The sequence below is a fragment of the Lampetra fluviatilis genome, chromosome 1 (assembly GCF_964198595.1).
Source record: "Lampetra fluviatilis chromosome 1, kcLamFluv1.1, whole genome shotgun sequence".
NCBI lineage: Eukaryota > Metazoa > Chordata > Hyperoartia > Petromyzontiformes > Petromyzontidae > Lampetra > Lampetra fluviatilis.
This window is the reverse complement of record NC_136275.1, coordinates 37,711,141-37,737,143: the sequence shown is the minus strand read 5'-3', so window position 1 is coordinate 37,737,143 and position 26,003 is coordinate 37,711,141. Positions and strand designations below refer to the sequence as shown.

At 52.3% G+C, this 26,003-nt stretch overlaps 1 protein-coding gene across 8 annotated transcripts in view; it reads right to left on the bottom strand.

Annotated features, from left to right (window-relative positions):
- LOC144935311 (RNA binding protein fox-1 homolog 1-like) overlaps nt 1-26,003 on the bottom strand; it is a 183,531-nt gene that overhangs the window by 41,759 nt on the left and 115,769 nt on the right. For all 8 annotated transcript variants that reach the window (XM_078861879.1, XM_078861895.1, XM_078861871.1 and 5 more), the window contains exons 3-6: nt 16,570-16,710; nt 11,593-11,646; nt 7,425-7,517; nt 6,074-6,134 (exon numbers count right to left, since the gene is read on the bottom strand). In XM_078861879.1, coding sequence (XP_078718005.1) covers nt 6,074-6,134; nt 7,425-7,517; nt 11,593-11,646; nt 16,570-16,710 — 349 coding nt within the window. The remainder of the gene's footprint in view (nt 1-6,073; nt 6,135-7,424; nt 7,518-11,592; nt 11,647-16,569; nt 16,711-26,003) is intronic.

The window sequence follows — 26,003 nt, the reverse complement described above, 5'->3', positions numbered from 1 at the left end:
CTCCGGTTTCCTAGCCACGTTGGCTCTCCAACAGAACCGATTAGTGCTGTGCCAGTGACGAATTGGCCACGTTCTGCTTACGTGACAACCCTTACTAGTTGGCAGTGTCGGGTGGTGGCGGGTTTTAACGACACATTTATATATTTACGCGATCTAACCCAAAAACCTCTATTATGGATGATATTATTCGTCGCCTACAATGTGTTAAACAGATACAAACCTGTTCGGTTCGCTACGATGTCTGACGTTTCGGTTCCACGCTCTGTTTTCAGTTGCCACGACACAACCGCTCAGACCCTCGTTCAGCCACTCACTCAATCGACTCACCCACCCACTCACTCAATCGACTCACCCACCCACTCACTCAATCAACTCACCCACCCACTCACTCAATCAACTCACCCACCCACTCACTGAATCGACTCACCCACTCACTCACTCAACCAACTCACCCACCCACTCACTCAATCGACTCACCCACCCACTCACTCAATCAACTCACCCACCCACTCACTCAATCGACTCACCCACCCACTCACTCAATCGACTCACCCACCAACTCACTCAATCAACTCACCCATCACTCACTCAATCAACTTACCCATCACTCACTCAATCGACTCACCCACCAACTCACTCAATCAACTCACCCACCCACTCACTCAATCGACTCACCCACTCACTCAATCAACTCACCCACCCACTCACTCAATTAACTCACCCACCCACTCACTCAATCGACTCACCCACCCACTCACTCAATCAACTCACCCACCCACTCACTCAATCAACTCACCCATCCACTCACTCAATCGACTCACCCACCCACTCACTCAATCAACTTACCCACCCACTCACTCAATCGACTCACCCACCCACTCACTCAACCAACTCACCCACCCACTCACTCAATCAACTCACCCACCCACTCACTCAATCGACTCACCCACCCACTCACTCAACCAACTCACCCACCCACTCACTCAATCGACTCACCCACCCACTCACTCAATCAACTCACCCATCACTCACTCAATCAACTTACCCATCACTCACTCAATCGACTCACCCACCAACTCACTCAATCAACTCACCCACCCACTCACTCAATCGACTCACCCACTCACTCAATCCACTCACCCATCACTCACTCAATCAACTCACCCACCCACTCACTCAATCGACTCACCCACTCACTCACTCAATCGACTCACCCACCCACTCACTCAATCAACTCACCTACCCACTCACTCAATCAACTCACTCACCCACTCACTCAATCGACTCACCCACCCACTCACTCAATCGACCCACCCACTCACTCAACCAACTCACCCACCCACTCACTCAATTAACTCACCCACCCACTCACTCAATCAACTCACCCACCCACTCACTCAATAAACTCACCCATCACTCACTCAATCAACTTACCCATCACTCACTCAATCGACTCACCCACCAACTCACTCAATCAACGCACCCACCCACTCACTCAATCGACTCACCCACTCACTCAATCAACTCACCCACCCACTCACTCAATTAACTCACCCACCCACTCACTCAATCGACTCACCCACCCACTCACTCAATCAACTCACCCACCCACTCACTCAATCAACTCACCCATCCACTCACTCAATCGACTCACCCACCCACTCACTCAATCAACTTACCCACCCACTCACTCAATCGACTCACCCACCCACTCACTCAACCAACTCACCCACCCACTCACTCAATCAACTCACCCACCCACTCACTCAATCGACTCACCCACCCACTCACTCAACCAACTCACCCACCCACTCACTCAATCGACTCACCCACCCACTCACTCAATCAACTCACCCATCACTCACTCAATCAACTTACCCATCACTCACTCAATCGACTCACCCACCAACTCACTCAATCAACTCACCCACCCACTCACTCAATCGACTCACCCACCCACTCACTCAACCAACTCACCCACCTACTCACTCAATCGACTCACCCACCCACTCACTCAATCGACTCACCCACCCACTCACTCAATCCACTCACCCACCCACTCACTCAATCGCTCTCACCCACCCACTCACTCAATCGACTCACCATACTGCAGGTCACCTCCCTCTGTGTCTTCACTCGCAATCCTCTCCTTTTTATAATCCCCTCTCATCGCCTATTTTCCCAAGAACTTACAATCCTCGCCTCCACTCAAGAAGCCGTATCAATTGTCCCCTGTCTCACCTCCCATCGTGCTGGCTGATGCTGGATGTTTGGCGTTTTGGGCCTCTGGCCTCGTGCTTAGCAGCCGTAATTATCAAGAGTCTGGCAAAGGGGTCATAGGTCAAGGGGGGTGAAGGGTGGGTAAGGGTGATTGGGGTTAGGCCAGTAGGAGGAAGTTGGAATGATGGGATTTGTTTAGTGTCACTGCCTTAATTTTAATTTCCATCTGTACGGGGATTGAGTGTTACTCCCTCTCACACGAGTGGGTTTTCTCCGGATACCCCAGTGTCCCCCCCACATGTGTACAGCCACTCGTGAATGGAGTTGGCCAAACATCCCAATAGAGGATTACAGATCTTGGACAACTGTTGGCGCGGATTTTGGATGCCTCTCTTAAGCACTCGCCTGTGGGGTTCCCACGCCTCTGTATCATTTTATATTACTCTCGCTGAATCATTCTCTCTCTCGGAATCATTCATTATCTCGCTGAAGCATTCATTCTCTTGCAGATCATTCATTCTCTCTCTGAATCATTTTATATATATATATCACTTGATAATTCCTTCTCTCGCGGAATCATTCATTCTCCCTCTGAATCATTCTCTCTATGACTCATTCATTATCTCGCTGAATCATTAATTCTCTCTCTGAATCGTTTATTATCTCGCTGAATCATTCATTCAACCTCTGAATCATTCCCTCTATGAATCATTCATTCTCTCGCTGAATCATTCATTCTCTCGCTGAATCATTCATTCTCCCTTTGAATCATTCATTCTTTCTCTGAATCATTCTCTATATTAATAATTCATTCTCTCGCTGGATCATTCTCTTTCTGAATAATTCATTCTTTCGCTGTCTCTCGCTGAATCATTCTCTCTCTCAATCATTAATTCGCCCCATGAATCATTCTCTCGCTTCTCTCCCATATGAAAGAAGAATACCTGCGCGCTTTACACATTCTAAATCATTATTAATGAAACCTTTCCTGAAAACCCCCGTTCTTAAGTAATGCATGTATCAAAGCTTTCGCAACTCTGCAAACTGTCTCCTTAAACAGCGCTAATTTGTCCCGTAGAGGCACGGGATGTGTGTTCACAGATCCCGCTAAACACCAGGGCTATCCCCAGTGGTGGTGGAGTGCGAAAAGAACTAATAATGATACTACTACTCTTGTTTAATATTTTTAAAAAATGCAGATGTAGCAATAACTGCTACGCCAATGAGCAACGTTGAGATTGCTTCGTAGTGGCGTGAGATTGGGGTTGGGTGGCACGGGCGGTGCGTGTGAGGTTTTTCCTTTTCAGTGTCCTACAGCAGACCGCGTGGCACACGGTGCGTGACCGACGGTGTTTCATGGGTTGCTCTCGCGAATGACACCAACATGACGCGTGGTTTAACAGGACACACCCGCTGCTGTTGAGACATATACCCTGGTCATTATCCGTTTACACGTCCACGTAAACTTACATCAGCTCAAGCCTCCCTTAAACCACGTGACTTCTGTGTGCTGCCCCCCCCCCCCCCGCTGTGTAAACAGACGCCACTCCGTGCCACGTTGAGGCCCACGTGTCGCCTCTTTCTCTCTCATCCTGACCTCTCCTGACCACTCTACTCCAGTTTCTCCGTTCCTTTCCCATGCTGTCTTTTCTTGGATTTTCTGTTTGCACTTAGTCACACATTCACTTTAAGATGTTTTCTTGTTCATGTTTTAGTTTTTTTGTTTGTTGCGGTTGCACCCGATTCAAGAGCCGAATGGCTCACAGGGCTATACCTAATAAATGAACTTGAACTTGAACATCTTACTTCCCATGCTTTCCCATCCTTCCCATATTACTCCCCATATGTTCCCATCTTTTACATCTTACTCCCCATGATTTCCCACCGTTTCCATCTCACTCCCCATCCTTTCCCATCCTTCCCATCTTACTTCCCATGTTTTCTCATCGCTGGTACCCCTTTACACATTACATTTTTTATTTAAAACTTTCGTGACTGCAGGGATTAATATTCTTGGTTCTTTCGGTAAAGTCACGTAGAAGGGAAAAAAACTATCGTTTGATATTAATTACTATTTTATTATTTCCCTTGTACGTGACTTTACATTACATTTGATCCCCCCCCCCATTGCATTTAGGTGCTTGACTCGACGCCCCACTCGCCGTGGTGGTGCCACGGGTACAACGTTTTACGACTGCAAGAGTCTCTTTCATACTCTTTGGTTGTTTCGGTAAAGTCACGTAGGTATAAAATAAAAATAAATAATTATTTTAAAATAAATCATTATTTTCTACCCACGTGACTTTACCGACAGAACCAAGGAGTATGGATTCCTGCAGTCACGAAAGCTTCAAATCAAGATAGTCTCTTTCATATTTCTCGAACTTTTCTGCAACGATCAGTCGACAAATAGTCTGCTGTAACCGACTTACGCTCCGGGGAACGTGACTGACGTTTGTGCAATTCCTGCTGTTTCGTCGGTGTACTTCATTGTTGGTGCGCTGCGGTGGCGAGATGTTAACTACCTCGCCTGGTACGCAGGAGGTTCGTCGGTTCGATCCCGACCCCGACGCATGTATTATTTGGAGTTTGCGTGTCTCTCTCTCTCCGTGGTTGCGTGGATTTTTCTCCAGGTCCTCCGGGTTTTCACTCCATATTTAGAATCAACAACACGCGTTTAGAAGATTCAGCTGATATACATTTCCACGCGATAAGCCACATCGCTGAGCTACCGTTTGTTGCTAGGTCGCTTCTATAAAAGACAAACATAGATCAGCGGGGCTTACCTGGTCAAATCAAAATAGTTACATTAAAAATAGGAGTTAAACCGTTTTATTATTTGGTATTCATTTTCGTTTTTGCTGCTGTCATTATTTGTGTTGACTCTTGCGAAACGAGACTCTATCCTGGTCTCTGGAGTTTCTCGCCTTGCTGGAACTAAACAAACTTGAACCTTGAACCACCGTGAGACTTTTCTATTTAAAGCTTTCGTGACTGCAGGGATTCATCTTCTTGGTTCTTTCGGTAAAGTCACGTAGAAGGGAAATAATAAAATAAATGAATCATTCAGACGCTGTCTTTCCGACAGACCTGTTCTTCACCTGAGGACGGCTGCTTACGTTGTGGCCGAAACGTCGTTAGAATTATAATGTGAAATTTTTATTATTTTATTATTTCCCTTCACCGTGAGACTGTGAAAGTCGCAGCCGGCACAGACGCTGCCTGCCTAAACGAACCCGGCTCGGGGCGCAGAACACGCCAAGTCCGGAGAGCCGATCAGGGTCACGCGCTCAGCGCTCATTCAGTTTCAACGCGGTTGGAACAGTCAACTTCGTGTTAGACGATAACACCACCAACAACGTACATCCATTCGTCATTCCACTGCCGGATTAAAGCCTACCCCCACGCCGTGTCGATCAATTGGTTTTATGAAGTGGGGTGGGGGGGGTGCTAAAGGACCGGTTCCAGTATCGTTCGCCGCTGATGTTGGCCGTGGCTCGGGCTCAAACTTGGGTCAGGCTGTTCAAATGCCTCCGCCGACGTCTCTGAACTCAATGGGCTCTGGGAGTCAATCCCAACGTGCAAGCGGTGGTTCTGGGCCCACGACCCCTCCTGCAATGCCTCCCAGTCCCAGGCCGTGTCGAAGGGGCATGGGATGGTAGCATCTCTCCCTCCGGGCAGATTCATCGCTGGCTTCTCCCACTCCCCACTTCTCCCACCGGCATCGATGCTCGGATAGCACGACATTCATGTGATGTATATGCAATCCGTATATAAGTGTATGTGATATCTACTGCTGCATTGCTCAAGTGTCCGCGTGCGTGTGTGAGAGCGTTCGATGGACGCCGCTCACCGTTGGCGTAGGGGTTGATGGGCTTCTTGTTGGTCATGACGCGCGCCGTGGCGTTGTTAACCTGCGGACACACGCACGCACGCACACACGCACACACACACGCACAAACACACACACGCACGCACGCACAAACACACGCACACACACACGCACAAACACACGCACGCACACACAAACAAACGCACGCACACACAAACACACGCACGCACAAACACAAACACACGCACGCACAAACACACGCACCCACATGCACGCAGATGAGCCGGCGCCAACAATTGCCCGAGCCTTGCGCTCCTCTATGTATTAAGGTGTTACGGGTCACTTAATGAATGTTCACACGTGGGAAGAAACCGGAGCAGCCGGATAAACCCCACGCGTGCGAGGGGGAGACGCTCTACCCCCCTACAAACGGAACGGGTGGAGTCTACATTGTTTTGCGATTCCGACGTCTCCTGCTCCAGAGCCAAGGAACGGTGCCGCATGGAGGCCCACGGGGCAAGGTAGTCTCGCCACATTTGTGAGACCATCCACCAGCCATCGCTGCCTCCGCCTCGCCGGATTACAGGCAGCCACGTACAGCGGCATAGCCGCCGCCGCCGCCACCGCCACCGCCACCACCCGCTCTGCTCATTCAAATCGCGCCGGCGTCCCATGCCGGAACGACACCACCGTCCCTTGCGCACGTCAAGGGCAGGGAGCTAGCACGCGCGCGTGCGCGTGCACGTGTGTGGATGACTGTTTGGACAGTGGGGGGCACAGGTAGTGCATCTGTCAATCAACTCAGTCAGTCAACCCATAACAAACTGGGTCTGTGCCGTGACCTTCTCTTGCCAGAAGGGAGCCTTCCACGCTTATACGTTAGGGCTTCCAAATTGAAACCCTGACGCTGTCACACAGATGGCCTAAGCTCTTGCGCGTGACACCACGGGATCTTTGACGTCTACTGTGAGTGAATCAGAAGGCTGCGTGGTGTTACTATTATTGTGACACCCGCAGTCATAACCAGGGCGGCCGCTGGATTCGAACCGTTGAGCCTCTACAACAGAACCAGCGAAAGTGCGCTACCTCTGGGCTGCGTCAACGTCACCGCCGGATTAAAAAAAAATCGACATTCGTCAACAACAGTGGTAGCCTTAAAAGTAATAAATAAAATCTGCGACTTTTTGCCCAAATGGCCCTTCTTCATATCCCGATAATACACTCGTGCAAAACAACAACAAATTGTAACATATTTCCAAAAGCACTCATAAGCGAATCGAAATACGTCCGAAATAGAAATAAGAAACAACAACAGAAACAATCAAGAACTAAAACGTGGAGTTGATTGCATGGAGCGGAGGGGTAGCAGCACCTCTATTTTCCTGCCCTCCACGATACTGCCGTGGAGCTTCTCTCTCGCCCGCTCCGCGTCCCCGCTGTTCTCAAATGTCACGAAGCCGAAGCCCTGGATTGCACGCGCGCACACACACACACACACACGGACAAAGATGCCCCGTACAGTCTTCAACAAACTCTTGGGGCGAGTGTTGTTCGCGAGCACCTGTTGAGACCGGGACGGCACACGAAGGGGTGGGTTGCCAACTCCACGCCCGGCCGCCTTTGTCTCCCTAGTGCCCATGTTTTATGTACCTCGCGCTAGGTACTGATACGTAAACCAGAGTTGAGCCAGGGGAGGCCCAGGACCGCTTCAGATAACATTGGTCAACACACTTTTTCTGGCTTAAGGTATTCCAACGGTTGTAAGGTAATTTTGGGGTGCTGATTCCAAATCTGGCATCAGGTTTTTGAGATATCAAATATTGCATGTTTAATAAAATCTGCAGAAGAAAAATATGAAATAAATGTGGATATCTACATAAAATGATATTATAAACACACTATCCTAAAAATACAGCACCATATTTTAACACTAAAGCAGTCACTGACTCGCAACAACTTGCAATCATAAGTGACAGAGTTAATTTCGGGTAAAATCAATGAAAATGGGGTATGCAGATAGCATAAAAATGAGATGTGATAGAGCAAATCTGAGATCAGAATTGGAATCAGCACCCTGAAATTAGTCTAAAACAGCTGCAAAAGTCCAGGCCGTCGTTGGTGGCCGCGTGTGGGAATCGAACTCGGGTTGCCCGGGTTCGTTTGGCGCAGCGCGCTAACCGCTGCGCCACCGCTCCCTAAAGCGCGCACCAAGACAAAAGCCCCACGCAGACACCACCTCGCATGGCACGGCGAGACACGCGTCCGTGACTCTGAACGCGCCAAGCGGAGTGCCCACGGGCCCAGACGAGCAACACGTTCCCCCATCTGATCAGCGCGATGATGAATTACGCGCGCGCGGTCTAGGCAACGGCAGCGGCGGCAGAGAAAGAAATATCGACGGGGAAGGGTGGAGAGGGGGGTAGGGGGCAGGTGGTGTAAGAAGTCATTGTCTAGCGGTGGCGTGAGGCCGGAGGGACGGGGGGGGGTTGTTGGGTATTGTGCCGTGGACTACATAATTCCGTAATCCACAGGTTCCGGCTGCAACGATTCATATTTAATATCGTCAGCAACAGCAGCAGCCATGGTCAATCTACTTCTGGATGCAACGATCTACCGAAGCACCCGCACACACGAGCTCACGTCCTCAATCGCTCCATCTCCTCCTCGATGCTGACCGATCACCGATCCATGGGTGACCAATAGCACACAGGGAGGCATCCTCGAGTGGCACACGTCCCCCAGTCGTTCCACAGTTTTTGGGCCGTTCCTGGACTGGCACGGCCCGGTACCCAGTTCACCCCAGTGCTCGTGGAAACGACGCACGCGGTTGTTCCGTGCTGTAGGCGAGCGGCGCCTTGTTGTGCTGTTGACAGGTGAACTCCCCACGGGGTCTTTCCCCAGCCCCAACCAATCACACGGAGTCCCGGGCAGTTCTCACGGTGTGTGTGCACCGCGGTGCCGCGTGCCCTGTGATTTATTTGCACGCGAACGATTCCCACCACTGCCTACACTCGCACCGGCACTCACCTCCACTCCCCTTCTCTCGCGCTCTCTCTCTCTCCTTCCCCCTATCTCTCTCGGTCTTTCTGTAGAAATGTTGTCATTGATTGGCAAAACTTCTGCCTCCTCCGGCAACCCCTTAACTTAAATTATCACTCAAAAGAACAGAACTATTTAGGAGAACGAGGGGGGGGGAAATGATGAGAGATAAGAAACAAGAGATGTTATTTTAATGGAGAAAGTTTTTCTTTTCCTGGGGATGTCTAGCGTATCCCTCCCTCCACAGCTACCCCTATTCTCCCGCTACTCTCTGAGTTACGAGCGTTACGGAGGCCAAAATTGACGATGATCGGGAAAGAAAACACGACGTCACCTGGGAATGAGATGTGCTGAGAAGTTCGTCTCTTCCCGTCTAATTGCGATTGGCCGGGCGGGGGGGGGGCTGAAATGGTGGGGTGCGGCGGGGGGGGGATATTTCCCAGGACAGCTCCAGCAAACAGAGGACGGTCCTGGGAAATCCAGGACAGGTGGCAAGCGGAGGCTGTGTGCACGGGGGGGGGGGGGGGCGGTACGGCAAGCGCCCAGGGTCTATTCTTTGCAAACAACGAGAGCGGGAATCTAAAGAGTCTGGAGAGGCCCAGCGGTGGGGCGGTGAGTGCGGGATTTCTTGCGGGCTGGTGCGCGTGGTGCGTTTAGTGCGCGTGTGTGTGTGTGCGTGTGCGCGTGTGCGCGTGTGTGCGTGTGCGCGTGTGTGTGTGTGCGTGTGTGCGTGTGGATGTGTGGGTGTGTGTGCGTGTGTGTGTGTGCGTGTGCGCGTGTGTGTGTGGGTGTGTGTGGGTGCCTGTATGTGCGTATGTGTGTGCGTGTGTCTGCGCGTGTGCGCGTGTGGGTGCCTGTATGTGCGTGTGCGTGTGTAAGTGTGATGCATGTGCGTGTGGGGTGCGTGCGTGGGCATGCAGTATTTGTAAATGAATTCTCACAGCAACAGAAAATGCCACGAAACAGGTGGGGGCGAGGGGGGGGGGCGTGGGGGGGGTGTGGCGTTGGTTGGGGGTGGGGGGCACGGTGAGACGAGCGGGGCCGGCGGGGGGGTGAAGCAGGCAGAGGCGGTGGTAATGAACAGAAGGCCCCCTCCCTCCACCTCCCACCCCACCAATTTTATGATTGTATATTTTTTTTGTTGGTCCGCACAATTGCCTTGGTCCCCGATGTAGCAGCAGTGGAACGACTCATCAGAAAGAGAGGTTCCCACAGGAAAATGATTGATTTGCAGGAAAATTAACAGCGTTCCCATGCCACATATCCCTCCCTCCCTCCTCCTATATCGCCACCACCGCCACCATCATCATCACAATCACCACTATCATCATCACAAGCACCACCATTCCGACGAGTACCACGCCCATCACCACTACTAATACCACTATTATCGCCTCCACTATCATCATCACCACCACTACCACCATAACCACCATCAACACCATCGCCACGACAACTGCCATGACCACAATCATCACCAATACCGCCATCACGGCCAACACCACCACCGTCGTTCTCGTCATCATAAGCAACATCACCACTAACACCACCACCACCACGATTATCACCATCATCATGACCACCACAATTATCACCACCACCACGATGCTCACCACCATCATCATCACCACCACCACCATCATAATCACTACCATCATCATCACCACTACTTATGCCTCCTCTATCACCACCACCACCACCACCACCAAACCACCACTACAATCACCGCTATAACCACCACCATTATCATTATGAACACCATCAACAATGCCACCATCACCACCAAAATCACGACCACTATCATCACCACCATCAACCACCACTACCATCATCGCCACTATTACCATCAGACCCATCGTCGCCACCCCAACCACCAACAACAACATCACCATCAACATCTGCCATCAACACGGCCACCACCACCACAACCACGTGGCCGTGAACGCCACTCTGAGACTCGGCGCCGCCACGGGGGGGAGGGAACTCCACAGGTGCCGCGCTAATTTAGCAGAAACCCCATGCAGCATTTATGAGATGCCACTTCATTTATGAGATGTCACTTCATTTATGAGCTGTCGTTTCCACTTTGTTCTCCGCCGCTTGCGGAACACCTGGCCGCGTGATTGGTTTCCATCATTATCATCATCGTCGTCGTCACAATCATCATCATCATCAGTCACGTTCGCTCCTGTGTCTTTCACTCGCGGCGCTCGTGACGGCCGTGGCACGCACACGCACACTCACGTGCACAAAAGACAAAGATGCCCGTATAGCCTTAGCAGTCTGTAGGGGCAAGTGCTGCATGCGAGCACCTATGAAGGCCGGAACGGCACGCGCGGTGGTGGGTGACGTCAACGTCACGCTCGACCGCCTTTGTCTCCCCAGTGATGACGTCCACACACGGCAGCGGGTGCTCATTTATAGGCTGAGTCAGACCCGGGGCTGTTTCCAGCGGTCGGGTCGCTACTGATTGTTCGCCGTGTGGCGCGTGCGGCACCCACCTTGGAGCCCCTCTCGTTGAAGATGATTTCCACGTCCAAGATTTTCCCAAATTGCTGCACGTCAACAACGACAACAAAAAAAAAATCGCCAGACGATGAGATCACAAACAACAACGACAACAACAACAACAACAACACATTTTGCACGAACCCGGCTCCGGCGACTGCTTATCTGGAGCTCGGAATTCCGGGTCGTGCTCCCGCGGAAGGAGGAGGAGGGGGGGGGGTCACTCATTCTTCACAATAATTTTCCACGGGGGCGTTTTTCCGGGCTCCCTATTTCTCGCGACTATTTTGACCAAAACAACAACAACAACAACACCACCAACACCAACCCAAAAAAACAATTTCAGCGCCCGAAACAACCGCACGACGACGGGAACGCAGCGTGACGGCCGAGCGAGCGCTCCCAGTTACGGGCTAGCGCCTCCCCCCCCTCCCCATCCCATTAAAAGAGGCCAGGATATTATAACGCGCCACTCGCAACCACCCCAGCCACCTCCGTCCGCACCCTCTGCGGCGACGGCGCAATAAGCGCGGAGTGGTGGTGCGCAACACAATATCACACTCCCGGTCGCGTGACCTTTAATCATCTGCCCCTGACCCCGACCGCGACGGCCTTAATAACGAGATGACCCCCCCCCGCTGGTGAACATCTGCACCACCCCTCCCCCTATCCACCCACCTCCCCATCGGTGGCCTCTGTGATGGCCACCGCGGTCCCCTACTCCCCTACCCACTCCCCTCCCCCGTGTAGCCCTGAGAGACTGTTGGGGTAAGGGCTGTTAGCGAGCACCATTGAAGGCAGGCACCGCACGCGAGGGGGTGGTGTGGCTAGAACCACGCCCGATCGCCTTTGTCTCCCCAGTGGCGATGCTTACGCGTCGCACCAGTTAGATATATTTGGCTGAATCTACCTAGGGGAGGCCCGGGACCGGGTTCAGATGTTCGTCACTGGTGTTGGCCGCGAGCGGGAATGCGGCGCGCTAACCGCTACACTGCCGCTCCACAAATTGACACGCACACTGACACTCACTCACACATTCACGAACACGCACACTCACTCGCACACTCTCACGCACATTCACTGACTCACACACTCACAAATACACTCACTCATACACACAAGACAAAGATCCCCCGTATAGCCTGAACAGACTGGTGGGGAAAGTGTTGTTAGGAGGAACCTATGAAGGCCGGCACGGCACACGAAGGGGTGGGTGGCCAGCACAATGCCCGGCCGCCTTTATCTCCCTAGTGGCGATGTTTACACATCGCAGTAGGTACTCATTTGAGTTTGAGTCGACCTAAGGGAGGCCCAGGACCGGTTCAGATAATCCCCACTCGTGTTGGCCACTAATACAAACACACACACGCACAAACACACTCACACGCACTCACACACTCTCACACACACTCACACGCACTCACACTCTCACATACACTCACACACACTCACAAACACGGAGTCCTCATCGTCATCCTCGTTCTTAAAAACGTTTCGAAAACTCATCCACCGTGGCTCACGCTGCTGCTTTGTCCATTTCGCCAATTTGATGGGGGTCTTTTGTCTTCGTCCAATTGTGCTCCCGGTAGCGGGTCGCGAGATCCGGGGTCGAATCGGAACTCCCAGTTCATTTAACAAGCGGCGCTTGACAACGCGCGCTGAAAGAAGACCCCATGAAAGGAGATATTCATCTCCGGCTAGGATCCGTTTCACGTGATCGTGCCCCCTCCCTTGACTCGTTCCCTCCTCCGGCTGCCGCTCCATCGCCAGTCTCGACCATCGGCCACCATCGGCAGGCAACGTCCGCGTCTCTCCCGCTGGCGAGCGCTCCCCGTTCCTCGTGCCGTCTCGCGGTTGCAGTACTTCGAAGCGCGCACCTTTTGCGTTTGATTTTTTCTGTGCGCACTTTCACGTCTATCAATCGTCTCTCGCCGAGTTGCGGAAGTTTGACACCCTCGTTGCCGGCGATTTTAACGATCGTCTCGGGTATTTTCTTGCACCGATTTTCTACAGAAAGTGCATTTTCGGCTTGCTTGCATCCCAGGTCTCCCTTGCACCCCCAGGTTTCCCTTTCACCCCAGGTATCCTTTGTGAAATGGATGTTAATCGTGACAGCCTCGTGCTAGCGCATGAATTAACGTGCGCATTGAATCTCCCCCGGTTGATCGACAGCGCATAAGCGTAGAGCAAAGGCTTGAATCTTTCATGGGTGGAACCGAATTCGCTTCTTGCAGACGCTCTCGGCACGCGGAGCGAAACGTTGGACTTCGTGCCGAGCAACAACGCTTGGCACAACCCACACGATATGTCGGTGAGCCGCACAGAAACAGCCTCCCAACGCCCGTGCAATCGTATCGCCACGGTGACCTAGTCGGGCAGTGGTGGCTATGGCACATGCGACCCAGGGCTGTGGAGGCAAGCGGCGAGGGTTGGTGTTGGATCACTGCACGGATATTTCGAGGAGGAGCCGTACCCCTGGCTCGCCGGGTGAAAACGGTACAGCAAGTGGACTAATTGCCATCTGTGTCCATCTGTACGGGGGTAGATTGAGTGTTTCCCGCTCGCGCGGGGCGCGGGTTTTCTCGGGCTATTCCGGTTTGCTCCCACAAGTTAAAAATAAACACACATCACCGTTCGTTGGCTGATAGCATCGTCAAATGAATAAATAAACGCAACCAATGTGTCAGGGGCCTCTTGGCAAAGAGCGCTACAACTCAGCGTGGCGCTCTCTTGGATAATCAAGTAAATGATGATGACGATGACTTAGAGAGGGAGGGAAGGGGCGATCCCTGGCACATCCTCTCTCGCTAGCTCGCTCGCGACACCCCTTGCAGTAGCCTGGCGACAACAGTCATCTCTTCGTTTCGTTAGGCATTGTTCTAAACGGAATGCCTTTGCATAGCGCTGCGACAACTCCGATTGCCTTTGCATAGCGCTGCGACAACTCTTCTTATCGGCGGCCGCGCGCTCCCCGCTGCCCCAGCTCGGGCCGGAGCCGCGTTTGATCACGTTTGCTGTTCCGCACTCTCTGCGAAACCAGCGAACGATGAAGCGACAGGGCTGGGGAGGGGTGGTTGTGGCTGCGGCGAGATCGCGATCTCCAGACGACTTGTTGGCTGTTCGCCTCTTTCTCTCTCCCTCTCTGTGGGTGTCCGCGCGTTTGCGTAGTGAAAGAAAAAAAGTGAACTCCGCAAAATGAATCAGCTGCCGCGTCTGCGCAAAGGAGCGTGCGTGTACCTGGGGTGGCGGTGGTGGGGGGGGGGGGGGTCTGGAGAGGGGGGGGGTCTCCCCTCGAGCGCGGGCACCAGAAAGGGCAGGGAACCAAAGTCAGGAGTGGATTACGCTGCGACATTGGACGTGAGAATTGAACAGCTGTGTAAAAGGACCATGCATTGCAATGCGGGGCCAGGACAGACTTGTGAATACAGTCCGCCCAGTCCCCCCCCACCCCCTCCTCGTCAATTCTGCATGATGAATGCTACCGGCAAAAGCTGTGTCAGTCATGGGGGAGGGGCGGGGGTGATATTTAAGATGTTTTCTTGTTCGTGTTTTTGTTTTTTGTTTGTTGCGGTTGCACCCGTTTTAAGAGCCGAATGGCTCACAGGGCTATACCTAATAAATTAACTTGAACTTGATATTTGACCATACTTCACCACGCTGGTCAGTGCGGATTGGTGAAGGGGGTGGTGTGGCGGCCTAGAACGGGTTCCGATATCATAGCTGATGACAGCGCAGGGTGGCGTATCGAACTCAGGTGGCTCGTGTCTACAGCGCTGTGCGCTAATCGCCGCGCCACCGCTCCCTGACCTCTCGAGACGCAAGCGCACTGCTCAACGAGGCAACAACCACCGCCCTATTCACGCCCATAGACCTTGACCCTTTGACCCCAACCCTAACCGTGACCCCCATCCCTGCCGCGAAACTCTGCTTGTTCTCCTGCTCACATGCCGTGATCGCTCTTCGCTCTGTCCGTTCCCTCCCTGTCCTCCGGCTCTCACTACGGTGTTTTTATCTCTTTATTTTGGTGATTTCGAAAACGTTTTGGATTATCCATATTTGTTTGTTGTTGTACAGAGTTAGACTGATAACTTTAATCTAAATTGTCTTGTGGTTGTTATTGTTTGACTTGCATGCCACTGGGATTTTGCTGCTGTTTTTTCCTGGATTTTTCTGTTTGCGTGTAGTCACTTTAAGATGTTTTCTTGTTCACGTTTTTGTTTGTTGCGGTTGCACCCGATTCAAGAGCCGAATGGCTCACAGGGTTATACCTAAAACATGAAAACTGAACTGAACTGAGATGTTAACTACCTAGGCTGGCACGCAAGGAGGACGCGAGTTCGACCACGACCTTGACGTCCGCTCTATAATTGGCGTTTTCGTGTTTCTATCCCCGTGGTCGCGTGGATTTTTCTCCCGGGTCCTCCGGTTTTTTCCCCTCCGCATTTAGAATCGACGTCACGCGTTCACAGTTTTTTTTCGATGCTGTGAATGTCCACGTGATAACAAACCACTTCGCTGAGCTACCATTTGTGATAGCCAGGTCGCATCTGCAACGTAGCTCTATAGCTCAATGGACCCTTACTTGATGAAATAACAAAACAACATTTATCATGGGACCTCCTTTGCCAGTACCAAAATATACTAATAGGGGTTTTCCCCTTTTTTCTGGCAACAAAACTGACACCTTTTGCAAGGAATCATGTTTAGATTAACCACAATACTTGCAGTCAAATGCAAAAAAATACTTGCATTTGACTGCTAGTATTGTGGTTAATGTAAACATGATTCCTTGCAAAAGCTATCAGTTTTGTTGCCAGAAAAAAGGGGAAAAACCCTATTAGTAAAACAACATTTAGTTTAGATTCTTTCCGCTACCTCTGCCACACCATCGACACCCTGACCGACGCTCGCCGAAACCTTTCGCGACAGAACGACGGCAATGAAATCTTCGCCGAGTCGTGGATACTGACCCCAAACATCTGCCGGAGGTCGGGGTCTCGGAAGCGGAAAGGAATGTTGGAGATGTGTAGACGCTTGGGCTGAGGCTTCATCTCTCCTCCCTCCCCCAGGGCGGCTGGGTGGTGCAGGGGGGAGCATTCCGTCTCTTCCGTCTGTTTGAATGGGGGTTGGGTGGTGGGGGGGGTGTAGGGGAGAGAGCGAGAGAGGGAGGAGGGAGAGGTGGTGGGGAGTAGGGGAGGAGAGGAGGAGGGAGCAGCAGGGAGAAGAGAGGGAAGGGGAGGGAGAAGGAGGGGAGAGGTGGTGGGAGAGGAGAGACGAGGAGTGGTAGGGAGGAGCAGGGAGGGAGAGGAGGCAGGGAGAGGATGGGATCAGGGGAGGGGAGAGGGGAGGAAGAAGGGAAGCCGAGAGGAAAGGAGCGTGGAAGGGAAGGGATGAGAACGGGCGAGGGAAGAGGAGTGAGGAAGTGAGGAAGTGGGGAGGGGAGGAGGAGAGGAGGGGGGGAGGGGGGAGGAAGGGAGAGGGGTGGGGGGAGAGGGGGTGGGGGGAGAGGTGGGGGAGAGGAAGGGAGAGGGGGGTGGGGGGAGAGGAGGGGGGGGAGGGGGAGAGGAAGGGAGAGGGGGTGGGGGGAGAGGAGGGGGGGAGGGGAGGAGAGGGCAGGAGGAGAGGAGGGGGAGAGGAAGGGAGAGGGGGTGGGGTGAGAGCAGAAGGGGCATCGATGAAGGTTACAGATGCCACAGCGAGGCTTGGGTTTGGGGTTAAAGTGGAGGGGGACGAGGGTTTTTAAGGGGGGTGGAGGTGTTGGAATAAGAAACCGAAGGAAATGTCAACTTAAAAATAAGTATGACTGACTAGAGACGATTGAATGGTACTGGGAGACGATGATGACATATGGGCACTCTCCCTCTCTCACTCACACTCACTCAAGACAAAGCTCCCCCGTATAGCCTGAACAGACTGTTGGGGCAAGTGTTGTTAGCGAGCACCTACGAAAGCCGGGCAGGGCACACGAGAGGGCGGGTGGCCAGCACCTCGCCCGGCTTCCACGGCTGATTCTACACCATCACCGTAATCTTCATCAAGACCACCGACCCACTCCACTATTGTCATGACACAAACATCACCACCTGCGAGAATTGTACCCACCTCGCCGGGTGTCGAATCGTACCCACCGCTACAAACACACACAACGACAAAGATCCCCCAGATAGCTTTTGACAGCACCTTGTGTGCTGTTGGATGAGGAGGAGGGGTGGAGGGGCGTTACGTGGACGGCAGGGTGATGCATTGATGACACGTATGTCTCACGGCAACACGCGGCTGGGTTCGACTCCGGACTCGGGCAACTTTGGAGTTTGTACATTATCTCCCCCCTCCCCTCTTCTGCGGAGGTTTCCTCCACATTTGTTCGATTTCCTCCCACAGCGAAAACGTGCAATGTGTCTGGTATCGGTGAAAACATCCCAACGTAAACAAAGACAACCTGCATTTCAACAATCGTGCTCGACCGCCGATTCGCCCGGTTGGCTACGTACGGTGCGAAAGAAGTTCAACAAGCATGTAGCTGGGGGTCACAAACAGAGTAGCAAACATTGCACCACCGCCCCCCACCCCACCACCCCACTAATGTGACGAAAATTTGTCAGAACCCTGCTGAAAACAAGCGGAAACAAACGCGTAAAATGTGACCGCGTTGCGGACTGTAATCGAGTTGAAAATAAAACGCGTGAATAAATCCACGATGATGGATCTGCACGTGGGACGGGTCCTGTTCGCGAGCAGGTGGCGTTGGTCAGGCGCCTCGGCCACGGCCGTCTTTGTCTCCCCAGCGAGGATGTTTGCACGCAGCGTCGCATGCTCGTTTAAGTCCGAGCCGCAATAGTTTGGAGTCAAAGCCATTCGTTATGTACGTGTACCCCTAAACATGCACATTTGATCGGTATAATTTAGAATAGAAAACCAAAATATATTCGGTGAACATGATTATGGTGCTGATGGTGATGATGGTGGTGATTTTTGATGATGGTGATGATGTTGATGATGGTGATTATTATGGTGATGATGATGTTGGTGATGATGATGGTGATGATGTTGATGATGGTGATTATTATGGTGATGATGATGTTGGTGATGATGATGGTGATGATGATGACGACGAACACATGGAAAGCAATTGCGTGGATATACAAGCTTTACCCTTGAATCGAGTGAAGTCATTTAAGTTGTCGGATGAGGTTGTATACAATATACGTTTTATAGCGTTGTTTTATAGACTGACTGCACACATTGTAGAGGTAAGCCACTTACCAATAACATTTACCAACGCCGATTACTTGCCAACACTAATACTATCTGTTCAACTGTCAGTATTTCTTTCGCACGCATGGCTGCTGATGAACGACCCTGCACCACCACCACCGCCACAACAACAACACCAACACAAAAACCCACGCACGGCCACGAAACAAGAACGCGCATACGCACACGCGCCGTTATGCAACACGTACAACGCGGCGGGGATAATTAGGGTGCCCGGGAGAGAGAGAGACACATAAACGGGGTGCGATGACACGGAGTGACGTTTAACGGCGAACAACCCAAGACCTGCGTCGCGAGTGTCATCCGCTCACAGCCGAGCCGCCAGCGCGCACACACACACATTGCACACACACACACACACTCGCACACACGCACACACTCGCACACACACACACACTCGCACACACTCGCACACACACACACACTCGCACACACGCACACACACTCGCACACACGCACACACACTCGCACACACGCACAGACACTCGCACACACACATTGCACAAACACATACACACTCGCACAAACACACACACTCGCACAAACACACACACTCGCACACACACACACTCAGGACCGGTTCAGATACTCGTCACCGGCGGTGGACGTTAGGTGGAGTAGAACTCGAGTCGCCGGGTTCGTAGCGCAGCGCCCTAACCGCTACCCCCCCCCACCGCACTCAACAACAACAAAAAGACCCCCCATATAGCCTTCACAGACTGTTGGGGCAAGTGCTGTTAGCGAGCACCTATGAAGGCCGGAACGGCACACGAGGAGGTGGGTGGCCAGCACCACGCCCGACCGCCTTTGTCTCCCTAGTCACGATGTTTACACACCGCACCAGGTACTCATTTGAGGCTGAGTCGACCTAGGGGAGGCCCGGGACCGGTTCAGATAATCGTCACTGATGTCGGCCGTGAGCGGGAATCGAACCCGGATCGCCGGGTTCATAGCGCAGCGCGCTAATCGCTACACTACCGCTCCCCACAACAACAACAACACACACAGACACACACACAGACACACACACGCGCGCACCCACGTGTCTGCAGGCATCGGGAGAGAGAGCGAGAGAGACTGCACTGAGCCCATGCTGTGATCAGATGCTGTCATCGTGGAGCTGTCGGCATCAGGCGCACGGTCAGGCTCACACAGCCCGAGCCATCAGCCCTACCAGCTCCGAGCTCTCACGGCAGCCCCGTAGCAAAGGGGGAAGGGGTGGGAGGGGGGCCAAGCCACCACCCCCCCCCCCCGCTGCCGAAAGCTCAGGTCCACTTTGAATGCTTCGAGAACAATTAAGCGATGCGCTTCGCGGCTCGGCTCGTACTCACAGGCGGTGAGAGCCGGAGACGCGAGCAGATCTCAGCGTGACTCATTTCGATTAGCCTCGACATGTATTTCAAGTTTGATTAACGTGCTGTCCTGCCCTTATTCTATCCGCCCGCTCAGTATTTTTAGGATGCCCCGCTTTTAATTCAAAGTAGCAGCCAGCAACTCTTTACGGAACCCTCCGTCCCTCACTCCTTCCCAGCAACCCTCCAGCTAGCCAGCAAAACTTTTTCCTGATATAGTATGACGAGTCTTCTTGGTTATTTCCGTAAAGTCACGTAGAAGGGAAGTAATAGAATAATAAAATAAAACATAATAAAATAATTCTCACGACGTTTCGGCCACAACGCAAGCAGCCGTCCTCAGGCCTGGTCTTCGCCTGAGGACGGCTGCTTGCGTTGTGGCCGAAACGTCGTGAGAATTATTTTATTATGTTTTATTTTTATTATTTTATTACTTCCCTTCTACGTGACTTTACCGAAAGAACCAAGAAGATGAATCCCTGCAGTCACGAAAGCTTTAAATCGAAATTTAGTATGACGAGGTCAGGCCACAGGGTTGCTCAACGTTGCTCACACCCCCAACAATGCGCACTCATCCTCTATCGCAGTGGTGCTTAACCTTCACTGCAGTCTGGGACCCCTTTGGTCACAACATCTACAATGTGAATACAAACGTGGGGTTTGATGAAACAAAGGAAGATGCACTTACGTGCCCCGTGCTGAATTCGCGATTTCAATGATTTACCTTCTCAAACAAATCTGGCCACGTCTCGCACCTCCAGGCGGTGCGTGCACCCCAGGTTAAGAACGACTGCAACTATGATAAAATAATGATAATTTTCACTGTAAACAGGACAGTGACATTTTGAAATGTACCTATTTTCAATGAGAAAACGTGTGCATTAGTGTCATTCCTTCACGTAAAGTCCTGGTAAAGTTTGTGGGGACTAATAGACATTTTCTATACTTTTAGGCGTAAGCAATTAAAAAATAACACTCACTACCCAGGAACAAAAATTGTGTTACATCGTATAATTAAACATCAACTTCGCCGTGAGAATGTTGTGGTTGCGATGTGCTGGGCTACTCTACGCAGTGTTTTTTTTTCTTTCTTGTGGTTGTGCCGCGTGCAGTTCCCGAAGGAGCTGTCGGCACGTGCAGTGAAACGTCGGACATCGTGTCGAACACCATCGGTGAAAATTGTTTTTTTACCCTTCTATCGGGCAACAAAACTGACACCTTTTTACAAGGAGTCATGTTTGCATAGACCGCAATACCTGCAGTCATAATACAAACAAAAGACATAACTCTGATAATGTGGACTGTCCTTGAAGTTGATTGGTCCACACCCGAGACAGCTTTCCTTAGAGCCTAGTCTCACATGGGTTGGACCAGATGACGCCAAAAGGCGCACAACTCAAAGACAATGCACCATCAGAGTATGAGAGCTCGGGGCAAGCATCTACACTATGGGAACCTCATTTGCCAGTAAAAATATGATAATTGTTTTTTATCATATTTTTCCTGGCAAATGAGGTTCCCATAGTGTAGACCATCGGTGAACCAGATGAAAGTCGGCATCAGCTGTGGCTACGGTGGCTTCGAGCTGTCACTGATGGGGTTCGTGGGTGTGTGTCCAGGTTTCAGCGGCCAGTCATCAAAGCGTGTCCTCGAGTTTTCCCGAGTTAATGTTTTCAGCCCGGTCACCAATGACCGCACACACACACACAGACAAATCGCCCATCGCATTAACGTTCGTCCTGCTCTCAATGTATATGAGTTCCATGTTTATTGATTAAAATATCGCTTTGACCGTCATGCACTCCGCACCTCCAATTAGCGTGGTTGTCTCCCTCCGGTGCGAAAGAAGCTCAGAGCACGTGCATCCATACGACGGACATTGCTACCATGTGGCAGAGATCGCTTACAGCACTTGCCCCAACAGTCTATTGAAGCTATATAGGGAATCTTTTTTCTTGTCTTTGTGGACCAGAGGTCACATTCAGAGATGTCAGAATGCAGCTCTGTGAAATCCACTTCCGCGGGCCGTTCTCTCGCACGGAGGATCGCGTCGCTGTGTGAGATGATGACGAAAGCGCACACAGTGGGGAGGGGGGTGGGGGGGGACCAAAAATTCGCTCAAGTAAAAAAAAAGTTCAAAAGCAGAGTGCAAAAAAGAAGATTCGACGGAAATATTTGCACCACCGCCCCCTTGTCGCCACCCCCACGCGGCTTGTGCTCAGACACCGAACTCGTGGATTCGCCAGCCCAGCCGAAGTGGCTGGCTTCATCATAGCCCCCCCCCTCCCCCCCCCCAATGCACCCCGCCACCACCGGCACGAGGTTGCGCTTCGTTCAGTTTTGCGGGAGAGTCACTCGCGCCTGCAGCGTGGGGATTGAGTTGGGAATGTGCCAGGGAAACTGCAGGGGTCCGAGGAAGGTGGATGTGGAGTTGGGTGGAGGTGGGGAGGGGTGGGGGTGATGGGGATTGTGTGGGGGGCGGAGGGGGAGGAGGGAGGCGGGAGGCGCACGAGGTGGAGAAATGTGGCGTCGGGGAAAAAAAACAGAGGCTCGAGTTGATGTCATTTGCCGGGGTGGGGAACATCATCCAGAGCTGTCCCGTAGGGGATGACGAATCGGGGCGCCTGCCCCGGGCCCCGCGCTTTGGGGGGGGACGCTTCGGCGTCACGGTGTCAGATGTAATACAGCGCGATCAGTTTAAGGCGTCGGCGGGGTCCACACGGTTGGATTTTTCTGGGGCCCCGCACCCCCCAATGGACATCAGCGCCATAATCATTGTCACGAAGAGCATCGATTGGCAATGGGTGGGCAGGGGGGTGAGCGGCAAACTGGGGAGGTTGCGGCACATGAGGCGATGGTGTCTATGGTTCGACACACGGAGATCTCTACGGGTGTGCTGCTCACGTGTTGAGCCGAAACTCTGTGCGGTCTGCCTGAGGCTAACGCACACACACACGCAACGTTCGCACGCTCACTCGCTCACTATAACCAACCACTTCGCGTACACTGATCATCACGCAACCATCTACCGCACACTCACCCATCTCACACCTATCCCACAGACTGTTGGGGCAAGCGTTCTAAGCGAACACGTGTTGACACCTATGAAGGTCGGCACGGCACACGACGGGGTGGGTGGCTAGCGTCACGCCCGGCCGCATTTGTCTCCCCATTGGCGATGTTAACACATCGCATTAGGTACTCATTTTGTAGGCTGAGCAGACCTAGGGGAGGCCCAGGAAAGGTTCAAATAATCGTCACTGGTTGTTGCCCGTTAGCGGTAATGGAAGTCCGGTCTCCGGGTTTGTAGAGTCGTGCAGTAACCACTACACTACCGCTCCCCCCCCCCCCACACACGCTCATCAGTGATCCTCCGCGCAGCGTCCGCATTGTTCCACCACGCCACTAAACCCCCCTAGAGGTGCCCATGAACAGGCACGACGCCGACGGTCCGTAATGGTTGTTACTGGCGCGGTCGCCTCTCTCAGACACGCGCCGGAGCCTCTAGCGCAGGACACGGGAGCCGTGTGGCTTGTGATCATCAGTGGCCCTGGCGGCCTGGATGAGGAGGAGGAGGAGGAGGCCGCGGCGGCTGTGAAGTGAGAACGGCGGCGAGAGGTCGCGTTTAATGGGGACGAGGTCCCGGAGCAAAGAGGATTCGCGAAACCCCCGGCGGGTCAGGCAAGGCCCCCATGAGGGGCGATAAGGAGGGGTGAGGGAGGAGGGTTGAGGATGTGGGGGTGAGGAAATGAACCCCGGGCACTGAACGGGGCTAGTGGGGTCGAGCAAGGGGACAGTTGGGGTGAGCGAGGGGTACCCAGGAGCAGGCAAACCCCTCGGGGATGAAGAGAAAATTGTCGTGTGAGTCATTGAGTTTCCGTTGACGAAGAGCGCATGGATAACAATGGCATGGATAACAATGGCATGGATAACAATGGCATGGATAACAAAGGCATGGATAACAATGGCATGGATAACAATGGCGAGTCCATGCGTCTACTGTGCATTCACCTCTGCATAGGGATGGGGCGTACAATAAAATAGGGTTGTTATCGACAGGCATAACTTGCACTCTTAGTGGTAGTGCCTTACGCCGATAATCCGGACTCAAAGCTAGCCTTGTGGCGCTCCATAAAATATCCAGTGGGAAATTCGGCCCTGATCATTAACATCAGCCATGTTCAATCAACTGCTGCATGAAGGTCTCTACCAAGTTGTCGCTATCTCTCACAATCCCGCGATTGTAATAATCCACGCATTGCACCCGCGCGCGAGCTGATTGATACATCATAAAAAAACAGAAGGCTGACGAGATAGAATTATTTATTCAAACGGCGATCCTGAATCGATGAAATGACTGAATGTCAAATCTAACTGTGGGTCAGAATAACAGGGCCACCCCCACCCTTCCCCCCCCCCCCTATCATTTACGACACATTTACATTGATGCCACGTAACCCAAAACAACACTTGATCAGACTTGCGTTGGGACGTGGCCCCCGTCTCCCGTTCACGGACTAAATTCCGCAGAAAACCTGTGGAACCCCAGCCCATCGCTTCACGCCAGGAGTGGAGGGGGGGACGACTCGTACCACGAGTCCATCGTGGGACCACACTCGAGTTTTGTTTAACACGGGTGGTGCAAAAATGTACTGCGTTCCCGCGTTACGGATGATGCCAGTGTCTGGTCGCGTTGGTCCGAGTGGCCAAGACCAAATGTGTTCCTTTTGGGATGTGTTTCAGATTTTTTGTTTGGATGAATCCGATGAAAACAAAACCCATTTGGGGCCTAGATATGAAATTTCGGACGATCCGATAGTTCGTTTGCTGTTGCTGTTTCAGTTTGATCTGAAGACCGGATCGATTCCACCCTTGGTGAAAGTGGTGTCACATAGCTCCCAGGTTGCGCCGCGTGTAATCCAACGTGATGGAAAATGTTGTCCTTCCCCGCACCTCCGATTAGACACGGTTGGCTACGTATGGTGCGACAGAAGTTCAACGAAAAGGGGGACGGATCTCGTACATACGATGAGGGTTTATGCGCGGTGAATGTTCATGGATCGTACGATTGCGAATTCCTCATTGTTTTTCACCGAAACGTGTTTGGTTTGACTGCACAATGAAATACTTGGTGTACACACGCGATGCGATCACGTGGCATCAGGGTGACGTCACTGCCGCAAAACACGAAAACCCTTGGCAGGATGAGTACGTCACGGAAAAGCCCCCACAAAAAAATAACTGATGGGGAAAAAACATCTCTGAAATTGTCCTTGAAATTCCTGCCCCCTTGCCACAAACATATGAAATCGCTATTTTTATTTAAACGATGTTTTCGCTTAATTGTTTTTATCTTGGCCACTGAAGGATGTTGGTACAACTCAAGCGTTGCCAGCAAATAAAACATTTGGTCTGGGCACGCGGACTTAGCCAACCCTGGGCTCTCGCGTCCACTCAGCCACAACACAAAAGCAGCCTTCACCTGCCACTCTGCAAATTGGCGGTGACTTTGTGTGTGTGTGTGGAGAGAAAGACCAGGAACGGACAAAAGAGCCACGCCAATTACGGGCAGAGGCGGTGACGCGCGGCGAACTCCGTGCTTCCGTTTAATCCATCGCGATGGTTTTGGATGAAGACCGTCAGGCGAGAGAAGCTGCCGCCGCTGCTACTGCCGCTGCTGCTGTTGCTGCTGTGCGTGGTGGGTGTTTGTCTCAAGCGACAGATGACTGCGAGCGTTTCATCTCAAGATGGCCTAGATTCAGCCTGGCCGCTTCAAA